The sequence below is a fragment of the Rhinatrema bivittatum genome, chromosome 17 (genome assembly GCF_901001135.1).
Source record: "Rhinatrema bivittatum chromosome 17, aRhiBiv1.1, whole genome shotgun sequence".
NCBI lineage: Eukaryota > Metazoa > Chordata > Amphibia > Gymnophiona > Rhinatrematidae > Rhinatrema > Rhinatrema bivittatum.
Window position 1 is genome coordinate 8586033 of NC_042631.1, and position 13326 is coordinate 8599358.

Sequence of the window (13326 nt, forward strand, 5' to 3'; positions counted from 1 at the left end):
CGCCTCCCCCTGCCTTCACTATACTGCTTCCTTGGGATTTGTAACTCAAATGCATCACTGCATTTTTTTTAGAATTTATTTTTAGATTCCAGATTCTGGACCATTCCTTACTCTTCACTATATCCCTTCTCATGTTTGCCACTCCTTCCAGGATGCCTATCCTGTTGCAGATCTTGGTATCATCCATAAAAGACAAACTTTTCCTGATAATCCTTCAACAGTAGGGTTTTTTTTAATAGCGAAGTGTCTTCCTGTAATATTAATTCCACCTGTAAGTGCGGTGTGCGCAAGGGGGGGGGGGGGTAGAGAATTGCAATTTCCGCATAGCAATGCATCGAGGCCTTCCACAGTTCCCTCCCAGTCTGCTCCAATTAAGGACTGGGAGGGAACTTCCCTAACCTCCCTTCCTCTTCTCCTCTCCTCCCCACCCTCTAAACTCTTTCTCCTACCTGTCAATGTTTTTTATTGTTGCTTACTGCTCCAACAGATCAGTAGCAACTTGCACACGCCAGGATGCTCTTCCCCGGTACAAGGTCAAATGGCCACTGACCTGGCCGCCTCCAGCCCTGCCCCTCCCTGCCCCTTTAACTGGGCCTGGCACTTCAGCGCTTAACCCCATTTTTCGCATGCGCGGGGGGGGGGGGGGATTTAAAATTTGGCTGTAAGAGTCTTCCCCCTAGACACAAAATGAGAGAAAAGCCTTCATGAATCTGGCCCTTACCTAGATGGTTTGTTTTAAATTTTTTGTTTTGCAAATTTTGAATCTTTGTGCATCTGGGGGTACATACAAGGCATCTCAAACTCTTCAAAGGGGCACAGTAGTCCTGAACATTTGAGAACCACTGCATTACATCTCGTGCTTTCTCCTTGTCTACCTCTCTGGTTACCCAGTCAATTAAATAGATTAGATTCATCTGGCAAGACCTAGCTCTGCTGAAACCTTGCTGGCTTCCAGAAATTGCACTAGCCTCATTTTAGGTACAATTCCATTAATTTATTTAACACTGAGGTCAGACTCACTGGATTGTAGTTCTCCTTCCATTTTTGTGAAGAGGAACGACCTTTTCTTGTTCCCAGTCCTTTGAAACCTCTCCTGACTCTAAAGAAGCATTGAAAAGGTCAGCAGTGGAGCTGTCAGAGCTTCCTAAATATTCCCTTAATACCCTCAGATGTATTTCATCTGGTCCCATTGCTTTATCTACTTTTAATTTAGTTAATCTCCTTGCAAATGCAGTGTTTTGAAAGTAGCTTGAGGTCTACCTCTCTTCAATTCCTTTTCTGAAGGCCTTCCTCAATGAACACTGAACAGAAATGTTTCTTAACCAATTCTACGTTCTCCTCAGCTTCTACATATTCCCCCCTTCACCTCCTGAGTCTTACAGTCCTATGTGTACTCTCACTAACCTATCTTGTTCTCCTATGTTATTGTATTAGCTATTTTTCTTCCATTTGCACCTTCAGTTTCCTGGCTACTTTCTCAGCTTCTCCAGATGTTGTTTTCTGTCTTCCTCTTTCTATGAGCTCTTGTAGTTTATTAATGATTCTTCTGTGACCCACCTTGATGGCACCCCAACTGGCAGGATAACAAATATGCAAATGTGGTCTCTTTTTCCTCTTACTTTATATTTACTTTTCTAACAATGTTGGCTGCCTTTTCAATATCTCCTTTTAGTTTTGTCCATTACTCTTCTACTTATCTTAGATTATCCCATACAGTTAACAAATCCCTGAAATCTATCTTAACAAAGTTATTGTTTTTCTGAAGTTCATGACCCTCACCTTTGAATGAACCATGACTGCTTATGCTCTTAATACTGAACTAGACCATCCGGTAATCCCTGAATCTCAGATGATTCCCCCACTGTGACATTATAAATTCTCCCCACTTTAAGCACCAGGGCTAGTATTGTCCCCTCACTTCCATTCTGTTAGCAGTCTGCAAGCTGTTCATATGTGTACACACACATACAGTTCATAAAATAAGTATGCACAGGAAAACATAGCACATACAAGAAAAGGAAAATAGAATGATGTTTCATAGAACACTGAGCACAAATCCGTGTACTGCATTCGACATGAGAACTTGTTGGCGCTCACAGCCCACAAAAAAATTAGATAGAAAATGAGTTACCAGTTCCTTGAAGAGTTTTTCCTGCAGATAATACAAGACCTCCCTGATTCTAGTTAACACTGCAGCCTCTGACAGATTCACATCACCTAGCAATAGGCCCCCTTCCTTTCAAAGCAATCTCTGTAAATGTCTTACATTAAATTTCTCTCCATTTCTTCTGCCTGTGAAGGAATATATATATTAATATATTATATATTTTATGTAGGGCACCACTCTTCCCTTTCTTCTTACCCTGTCCTTCCTGAATTGATTATAGTTTGCATAGCATGTCTCTGTCACCACCATAGTTTGTTTAATATGGTAAGCTATTTACTGCTTTTGGTATTCACTATCATATTTATGCAGATGACATTGATATTCCTTCCTATGTGTGACTCCATTGTTTCTACTCTTGTGAAGTGCATCAAAACCATGAACATCTGGATTCTTCCAATGACTTTGTTCTGAATTTAAAGGAGGCTAAGCTATTGTTGGTTAGTCATTTCCACAATTTATTGGTGCCTACTTGGATACAACTTGCTGATATTTCCCTTCCTGTTACTGACTGGGATTTGGAATCTTGATGTCATTGTTGACTCCAAACTATCTATGAAAGTCCAAGTTGAGTCAGTTATTAAGTCTGCTTTCTTCAAGTTGAATATGGTACATAAGTTGAAGCCATTGCATTTCTCTAGGGCTGTGCTATAGGCAATGCTCTTGACTCATATAGATTATTGTAATTTATCTTTACCTTGCTATCTCCTTGCTTCACATTTTGTAGCTCATTAAAAATTCAGCTGCTCATCTTGTTTTCGGCTGCTGCTTCTGTGATCATAATGCATGTATACTGAAGAACTGTAATGGCTGTGTGGCATGGTGCATAAAATGTAAGATAGCTTAAAAATTGGCATTGCTATTGGAAGTGATGTTCCCGGTTGGTTTAAATCTATCATTACCCAGCATGTCCTTAAACATTGTGAGCCAACGTTTTTAAACAGTGCATCATTTACATCAATTCGGAGGCCTGAGACCCACACTAGAGTATTTGCTGTGGCTGGACCAATGTTCTGGAGTTTACTTCCTCTTGATCTTCAATTAGAAGAGATACTTGACATTTCTTAAAAAGGTTAAAGTGAACCATATTTCACATGCCTTTGCTACAGTTGTTGATATATGATTTAGGATTGTATTTTTTGTTATATTTTTGTTTTGAAACTTTGTTGTTTTATGTGTGTAAGGAATTAGGATCAGAGGAATATGTGTTTAAAATTAAATAAAGCAAGCATCAGTACTAGGAAGAAAGTTGTTTGAGGTGTTATTTTTAAAAATGATTATGATCAAACTCTGCAGTCATTTTTGTCCATCTGTATTCAGGAAAAGAAAATAACATATATTGTGTGCAGAAAAATGACTGAATTAACACAAGCCTGCTGCCTGATTGGTGGTGTTAGCTGACAAGTTGCAGACTGGCACTCAGCCAGCCATTCTCCTATTGCTTCCGAACAGTAATATTAGCTGAAAAATAAATATTTCTTTACATTAGCGGGACCTGCCCTTTATCCACAGTGAAACAGGAGACACCCAGCAATTAGTTTTGTGATAAAATAGAGTTGTGACATTTTAATAATTAGACACATTGGATGGCCATGTAAGTAACTTAGCCACTTAGAGCTTATCCAACTAAGATACGATGTATACTCAGCGGCATGGCAAAGCTGCTGAATATATTTGTATGTGTGTGCACTTCAGATAAGTCTACCTGGCTAAGTTTAGACTTTTCTCTATGGCATGGCTGAACTTAGACGTACACTTATATATCTAACTCCAAATATTGGTGGTTAGGTGTATTTGTTATACGCCTAACTCGCTCCGCCTCTGGTCCGCCCAGTACACACCTACTTTTTGTGCATGTAACTTTTAGTTGCAAAAGGGGCTTATGTGGCTAAGCGGTGCCTGTTGAGCCTAGGCAAGTATTCAGCAGCTGCTACTTAGCTGCACAAGTCCCGCTTATCTGGCTAAATAGTGCTGAATGCGCTTTGAAAATTGGGACCAGAGGTTCTAATTCCTTTTCTCCTGTTCTGTTTCTCTGGGGAAAAAAAAAAGCTGAGGGAATCAGGCCATAAAAGTGTTTCTGTGACAATTCTACTTTCTATCATACTGTGTGAATCCAGAGTGCTCTGCTGGCTCAGTGACGGTGCAGACTTCAGGATTTGGCACAGCCGTGATGTTTTTCTTGCTTTCATAAATGAAATCCTTTAAATAATGATGTATAGTAATGATTTAGAGTCAAGAGTCAACAAACAAGTTGTAGGTGATAGTTATTTTTATAGGACTAATGTTTATACAGCTTTAACTAACTAGCTTTTGAGATTTATCCTCTCCTTTTCAGGTTCATAAATGTGCAGTTTCTTCACTGACCTGGTGAAGACAAAATACTCCTTGAAAGTTCATCTTATATGTATTCTTAGTCCACAAAAGTGGTCTCACCTACAGCTCGTTTGCTGACCCTTATTTCTACATTTCCAAGTGAAGTAACAGTAGAACCACGATTCTTAGTAATGGTTTAAAAACTGCACAGATTGTCTAATATCTGATCTCTTCATTGTCTAGCTAGCTTTTGGGAATGTGCTTGGAAGTTAGCTACAATCTTTCCTGATTACAATAATTGGGCTATCCCTTAAGCCTAATTACCTTTTGAATACATTTTCAGGAAACAATATGCTGGGCCCAAATGTATACATATATATATTTTACTAGGGATGTGAATCGGGCTTCGGACGATTGAAAATATTGGACGATGTTTTCAAAATCATCAGAAATCGGGGGCTCCCCCAAAACAATAGGAAAACCCCACGATATTGATCATGGGGGTTCTCTTATCGTTTTGGGGCAGGGCGGGAAAAACGGCATACAAAAATAACCCCTAAACCCACCCCGACCCTTTAAAATTAATCCCTTAGCTTCCCTCACCCTCCTGACCCCCCCAAAAAACTTTTGACAGGTACCTGGTGGTCCAGTGGGGGTCCCTGGAGCGATCTCCCGGGCCGTCTGCTGCCACTAATCAAAATGGTGCCAATGGCCCTTTACCCTTACCATGTGACAGGGTGTCCGTGCCATTGGTCGGACCCTGTCACATGGTAGGAGCACTGGATGGCTGGCGCCATCTTGTGCTCCTACCATGTGACAGGGGCCGACCAATGGCACCAGTAGCCCCTGTGACATAGTAAGGGCAAAGGCTATCGGCGCCATTTTGAATACTGGCAGCCGACGGTCCGAGTGCAGGAGGTTGCTCCTGGACCCCCGCTGGACTTTTGGCAAGTCTTGTGGGGGTCAGGAGGGTCCCCCAAGACTTGCTTTTGGCAAGTCTTGGGGGGGACCCTCCTCCTGTCTGGTTCAGACAGGCTGCTGTTTGAACCGCACTGAGCAACTGATTGTAATCTGAAATGTGAAGGAGGACCTGCTCTCTGGTGATTTTAACTGGGCGGAAAGCCTTTTTTTTTTTTTTAGGGGGGCACTTGCCATCTTGTCTCCTCTCACCCCTCCTATAGCGATAGCACTGCTGATATGGAATTATTTTTATGAACTTTTTTTTGGGGGGGGGGGGGGAGGTTTATGGAGAATTTGCAACTGTGCCCAGTGGCATTGAGTCATCGGCGGTATCTTGTTTTTTCTCCTGTGTATCACAGCCACCACAGTTATTCAAACTCGCCACGTAACCCTTCAGTCCTGCCCAAACTCACAAAACAGCCTCCCTCTGTTTGAACAGATCATTCAAAATGCACCGATGATTATTTCTTAATGAGATGCTTCTGCATCACCTTTTCAAGCAGAAAGCGAATATTATGGTCTATTCAAAGTACCAGGAGGGAATCTTGGCAATCTGTGTACCAGTTCCAATACTTCTGCCATATTCAACATTGATCAGGGAGGTTTCTAACTGGTTTGGCTTTCAGAATTTTCACAATAAATATTCATGAGGTCCTTTTGCACACATGGAGTCTTATTCCATGAAGAATTTCTTTTCCTGAGGCACAGAATGGGGAATAGTTTTTTGTTTTTTTTTTAAATAAGGCCTCCATGTCTCTGTTTTAAATAGCTGAGTCCATTCACATTTCTGTGAGTATTCTGAAAACCAAGACCCTTCTGGCTAGGTACCTTTATAGCAACAGAAAGGTTAAGTATCGGTTATGTGGAATGCCTCTTGCAATATTTTAGATATCCCAGGAGTTGTTGATGGTGAAGTATGTCAACAGTAATTATTATCCTCTCTACTGAAAAAGGAGCACAGCAGTAGCTAACAAATTGTGACAAAAAACTATCATAAAACACTTTTAGTAAAATGAAAATCCCAATTAAGAGTTCAGAGCTTTTCAGTGTGCTGCTGAGGTCAGGCAATTATAGCTCTTGCAGTGCACTTTAAATGTCAGGAGTTTCTTCTTCTCTTATTGGACTCTGGAATGGAGCATTTATTTACAGCTTGGTATTTTGACTATTTAATATGCAAAATCTGTGCATTAACTCTTGGTGGGATAACTCAAGGATATGTACCCGTGTCCCATTTAGACACAGAGAAAATGCCTGCAAAGCAGTCCACAGATTAATTCCAAATATTGGGCCTGGTTTACTAAGCTTTTTTCCCCATAGACACAGAATGGGGAGAAAATCTTTACTAAACAAGGCCCAATGTTGGATAAAATTTTTGCTTTGTCTTTCTGTTGCTTTAGAGGAGAGATGAGGCAGGGGAGGGGATGATAGTCAAACACACCTGAAAGGTTTAATAGAGCACAAGAGAACTTTATATCAGTGGAAAGAGATTGACATGAGGATCTGAGGAGGCAAACTTGGGAGCAAACTAAAATACAGTAAAAACTAGGGGGGGGGGGGTGTCAATATTCAAAACTATTTAGTCACATAACTCACAAATTCTCTGGCTAAATGTCAGGTTTTTTTTAAAATATTGGGCCAGTTATCCAGCTGGATTTTAGTTAGCTAAATCATTTTCTAGCCAGATAAAAGGTGTTCCTGGTAAATTATCTGCTTAAATGAGTCAGAAAAGCTATTAAATTAAAAAAAAAAAAAAAAAAAGGAATAAAATAACTTGTGATTTTCATGCAGAAAACATGTTTTGTGCACATAAACCATGTTTTCTGCTAGTTTAAAATGTGAGTGGTGAGCATAAATCATTTTTCTGTGTTGTCTTTTTTTTTTTCTTTATGTACATTTTCTGGTTTGTGTGCCTTAAAAACAAACAAACTCCTGAAGTATTAGCATACCATTAGCTTACTGCATGGGGAGGGTTTTTTTTTTTTTTAAATAGCTTGTCTGTTAAACTGTGCACTTAATTTCAGTGCAGTTTTAACACTCGGGTAATTACATTTGACTCTGCAGTTATAGCCATTAGTGCTCATCCATAACCACAATGTCTTTTGTGAGAAGGCCCCCTGAATCTGGTCAAGGACCAGATATCCCAATACCTATCTCCAGGCAGCCCATCTTCCAGGAATCCAGAATATGTTGGTGGACTGCCTTACCAGAGTGCTGCAAGTGCATGAGTGGCCTTTGATTAAAGGGCCATGATGGATGACTTGTTCAGCCACTAGGGAATGTCATTGATTGACCTGTTAGCCTTGGAGGCCAACAGAAAGCTTGAGGTTCTGTGATATGCATCCAAGTAGCTATAGATCATTCTCCCAGTGCTTTTGTTCTGGATTGGAGTGTAGGTCTACTCTTTGCATATCTACTGATTCCTCTTATTGCCAAGATAGTCCAAAGGGCTCTTCAGGACAAGGTGAGGGTAATCCTCAGAGCATCAGCTTGGATTCCATATCTCATCCATCTTTTAATTCAGTCTCTGATTCCATTGGGTATGTGTCTGACTCATTGCACAAGTGGACAGCAGGCTGTGCCATCTGAACCTGCTGGCCTTCACTGTATGGATGTTGAACATGCAATAGTCATCTTCTTACTCCTTCTGAAATAGGTGGAAGATATGCTAGAAAGCCTTCAACCAGAAGATTCTACAATTTCAAGTGGAAGAGGTTTTTGGCATGGTGAAGGTCTGACCAATTAGATCCCTTTTACTCCCAGGGCCTGCTTCATTACCTATTCTTCTCATCTTCAGACCTTAGCACTTTTCAGTCAAAGTTTATTTAGCGCCATTTGTGGTGTATCACCAGCAGGTGGGAAGGGCCAATATGAGAGGCAAATATTCCTTTGTAGGGACCAGTGGGCCCCTATACATGGGCCTCACAAGGAGGACATATGGCAAGATGGGTAGTAGGATTATACCATTTCCTTGGTATCCCCCTATAGGTTTGTTTTAGTGGTGTTTTCCAGAATTCTTAGCTACTGACTCACAAAGTGTTCCAGAGGAATGAGTTGAGAGAAAATTTGCTATGTTTATGTTCTCTTTTATTAGGCACACTATAAAAAAAAAAAAAAAAAAAAAAAGAACATTTCTGCTGCCTTTTCAGGAGATTTACTGGTTGATTTAGTTTCCTTAGGCACGCAAAAATAGAAACTTTCTATGTGTTTCACATAGGTTTGCGTGTAAAATGTGCTTCTGAACGTTGCTTGAACTCTGTGCAGGTAAACGTGGATGGACTGCGCAAGAGGGCAGGCGATTTACCCGAGGGAGGAGAGATTAGGATGTCATGTGTGTCCTCCCCCTCTCCCCCCCCCCCCCCTGGGTTTTTTTGCTGGGTTCTTACTCTAGGTAATTTATCTCTCTTTATGTTGTGAGATACACTATCTGACACATTTGTATAACCCTGAAACGCTTGCAGTGGGGCCTGAGTTAGAGATGTATCTTGCATATTCTAGCTTTCATTAGATACTTACTTGGTTATCTTTGAATATTGTGAGCTGCAGCATAATGATCCCAGGAGCATCGGGTCATCAGCTATTCAAAATGCCATTGAAATGCTTGTGCTAAGCAAATGCTGGTTTTAAGATGCTTCAGAGAGCTTGGTTACTATGCAGAAAATAAAATGCTCCCTTAAGATTTGTGTATTTAATATGTATTTATTTATTTATTTATTTATTTAACACTTTTTATATACCGGCATTCGTAGGACACATCATGTCGGTTTACAGGTAACTGAGAAAGGAAATTACAATGAACGATGATAGAGGGCTAACTAGATAATAAACGGATAATAATGGATTCCTGCTTTATATGTGGTTTACTTTTTTTCAAAATTATAACAGCATACCATTTTTTCATATTAGATTTCTTGAGACAAATCTGTCTGTTTATATAATGTCTGCTTTAGTGTTGGGTTTAATTGTACATTGTAACATTCAACTGTGATATATTTGTCTGTCTACACTGTAGCAGTTTCAGTGTTATGGTTAAATGTTACACTGTTGTTTTGGTTTGAATTGAATACTTTGTAACTGTGATTAGTATTGAATGAATGAAGTCTTTTTTTAGGTAATAGTGAGTTAGAATTCAGTGACATGAATGAGTGAGTTGCAAATGTGGTAGACATTTCACTAGATGTTATGTGTTACAAGAAGGGTGTTCGTATGTTATAAGTGACATTATATACTTGATTAAGATCAAGTGTTACCCTTTTTAAAAATATTTTTAAACTTCAAATTTGTTAATCATTTATTAAAGATTTAAAAAAAATATATATATTTTTTCTGAAATATATGTGATTCCTTCATGTTACATATATTACTTTTTTTTTCAAAAAATGTTTGAATGTAGCAGTTTAATTACATCTATTTCTTTGTGCTTTTCTCATTAAGGGGGTTACATTGCATTGAGTGGAGGTGCAAAATGTGCCATGGTTTAGTCTCTGATGAAGCTTGGACCAGCCAGGTTATAATTCCATGCCAGGGGCCCTCTGACCACATCATTTAAACCAGAAAATGTAATATTGAACTAAACCTTCCCAATATAAGCAACTTTGTAAGTTATTGTGAATAAATCTAGTGCTATGTACATAAGTTACCTTTATATACAATATCCTTAGTCTTATACATATTTCTTTTAGGCATATAGACATTTATTCTGTTAATAGCTTTATATGTACCTGTTTTCATGTTACTTGTAAAGCACATGTTAAGTGTATTTTCTCGTTTATTGTAAACCGATGTGATATCCCTGATGAATGTCGGTATATAAAACCCTTAAATAAATCATTTGATTCCCAATGGAATATGACTATTTATAAATAAGGAAAGCTTCTCCCACTGACACTCCTTATGACTTTGGGGAAAGTCACTTTTTCTCCTGTTGCCTCGGGTATCTCCTTGGATTGTAAGCTCTTTGGGGCAGGAGCTCATTGTACATGAAAATGTTGGAAAAGGAGATTTAGAAATACAAAACTAAACATTAAAATAATTTTGAATGGAGATCTATCCATTTGTGGGTGGTTTTTTTTGTCTGTTGCCTTGTAACCTCCTAAGATGGTTTGACTTGGTTATTTATCTCCCTTTTCCCTTCTGAGCATCCAGAGGGAGGTAGCTAAACATTTAAAACCCTCATCAGAAATGGATTGCTATGCCTGATCTTTACTCCCTGAAAATGCTGCTTTTATAAAGACTTGAGGTCTAACCTGTGGATAGGTTGATCATGACTAGAATTGGTTAGTAATGTTACTCTTCACCATCTTAATAGTAATAACTTAGAGCATTTTTGAGGCATGGATTATATAAAAGCTTTCAATGCAGGAAGGACGGAGAAGGTGGTGCTAAGTCATCTGTGAAAAGCTAACGTTGTTGGCCACTTTGGGAATATTGTTTGAATGGAAGATGGTGTAAAAATGGAGATTAGTATTATTGATACTGTATTGAAGTTATTATTATTTTTATTGTATTCAATATTTGTCATGAAGAGAAAGAGTGCATGTTTGGCCAAGAAGTGATTGACCTTAGGTGATCCTTTGAAGTTTTAGTATGTCAAGAGGTGTAAAGTTTGTAGTATTTTTTTTTTGGCAAGGATTTTCTTACATGATCACTATATCTCAGCTACTAAAGGTGAAGAAAAGATTGCCAGTAATTATTTGTTTCCTTGTAGACTCCATGCTTTGAAAGCTGTGTATGGTGCTGAAGATGCCACGTAGCCCGACTTCAAGTGAAGATGAGATGGCACAAAGCTACTCAGATTATTCTGTGGAATCTGGCTCTGACAGCTCCAAAGAAGAAACTATTTATGAAACCATTAAGGCTACAGCAGAGAAACCAACCAGCAGGATGGAAGATATTCAAACCAACACCCTGGTTATAAGGATTATAATTCCTGATCTGCAGCAAACGGTATGAAATGCCTAATGGACATGCTCTTGCATTAACCATTTAAAATTGGAGCTTATTTATATATTGTAATTCTATCCTTTACTGTTATCAAGCTGAGATCTTCTCAACCCTGAATTAATTTTCTTGAAAGCTTAACCTAGTTTTTTCTTTCTTTCTTTTGAATTATCCATAGTGAATATTATAACTTTTATTTTCTATAAGGTTGATATTCAAAAGGGTTTCTTCAGCTAACTTTGAGCTAGATAAACACTGAAATTTGAAATTTCCACCTCTCTTAGCAGCAAATTTTAACTTGGGGAAAGTCATTATGTTGCTAAAATTTATTGGGATAAAAACGGAGCTGGGGAAGAGCTTTGGGATTTTTCTGAGGTGTGGTGAAAATGGAACCAGCTGGCATTAGCCAGAAACCAAGTAAGTTTGGTCAGGGAAAACATAATCCCAAATAAAGTTATCCAAGTATATTCAGCATCAGCTGACTAAGGGCTGGATTTGCTTGTACCTCCAGGCTCTTTGAATCCCGCGGTATCAGGGGGGGCGAAGCGGGGGGGGGCAGTCCTGCGCTGCCGGCGTCACGCCAAATAACTACACCATAAAAGGTGCAGTTATTCAGCGCGAAACTGACAGCGATAAAGGTGCTTACCTTTCGCTGTCGGCGCAGTCTTTGCAGTGTCAGCCCCGGTGCCGCCCCGATTCATCCTCTTCTGGGGCTGACTCCACCCCCATCTTGGTATCGCACGCAATAAGGGACTTTTTGCGTGCATACCGTCCCTTATCGTGTGCGATCCACTTGGAAAATGACCCCCTAAGTCTCGCTGAATATTACCTAGACAACGTTTATATGGCTCTACGTTCACCTGCCGTATTACTGAATATTGACCTGTGACACTTGGTTATAATTCATGTTCTATTCTCGACATCTATTATATAACATTTCTAGGGAAGGAGCAGCGATAGCTTGGAATTTAAAATGGTGCATTATAGCCCAAGTCCTAGCATTCAGAACAAGTAAATCAGTTTTGCCTTCTACAGCACAAATGAGCGCAATCTGTGGCTGAGTTCTGAGGCTTCCTGAATGCCAGTGATGATTGAACTAGGAATGTGAAGGGGTTTTTTTTTTTTCTTTTCTTCTATTTTGAGGGGAGCAGGTGCTTTTCATTTTGTTTTGGGGCTTTTTTTCATGTTTCGTTTTTATTTGCTTTTAAAACAACTAAGAAAAAATGACCCCCCCCCCCCTCCACCTAGGCTTAATGGCAGCCCCACTGGGTGCCCCCTCTGCCCTGCATCTAAGCCCTGTCTGTGAGTCGTCTTGAGGCAGGAGTGATCCAGAACGGCACAGGTGGGAACAAGAATGACTGGAGATCGATTTGTCTCATGAAGACCCAAGGATGGGATAAGATGCAGAGATGGGGAGTCTGCCAGTCAACCTGGGTGTTTTGTGAGAGGCGGGTGTTCATTTCAAAATGAAGGACACAATTTAAAAAAAATTCTTTAATTTTGTTCTGAAAATGAAAGAAAGCGTAATAGGAAATTTTATTGAGATTTTTTTTATTTCATTTCTAGTCAAAGCACATCACTAGTTGAACAGCAGTTAGATGAAAGGGAAGAGGTTTAAAGAGTGAACAGAAAACTTGCACAGTTTAACTTAATGTGAAAGGTTTTGTGGTGGTCCAGTGTGAAATGCAGATGTACTAAAGCTTTGAGAATAAGAAACATTTGCAAGCTTAGACCTCAGTCCCTGTAACTCTAATTACTACTGCAAAATATTATTGTATAAACCAGGGCTATGAAATTTATACTTGGGAACTATGTTAATCATCTGTGATTCTTGATATATTAGTAAGAAATTAAATTATGTTTAATGACTCAAATTAACTCATCATGGGTTATTTTGTGCATTAGATTAGAACCTTAATTTTGAAATTTGTCTGATTGCATTTAATGATAAT

The 13326-nt window shown here is 39.3% G+C and overlaps 1 protein-coding gene across 8 annotated transcripts in view; it reads left to right on the forward strand.

Moving 5' to 3' along the window:
* Positions 1 to 13326, forward strand: part of SHANK2 (SH3 and multiple ankyrin repeat domains 2) — a 544106-nt gene that overhangs the window by 135086 nt on the left and 395694 nt on the right. For all 8 annotated transcript variants that reach the window (XM_029582906.1, XM_029582904.1, XM_029582897.1 and 5 more), the window contains one exon: positions 11142 to 11380. In XM_029582906.1, coding sequence (XP_029438766.1) covers positions 11165 to 11380 — 216 coding nt within the window. In that variant the 5' untranslated portion in view covers positions 11142 to 11164. The remainder of the gene's footprint in view (positions 1 to 11141; positions 11381 to 13326) is intronic.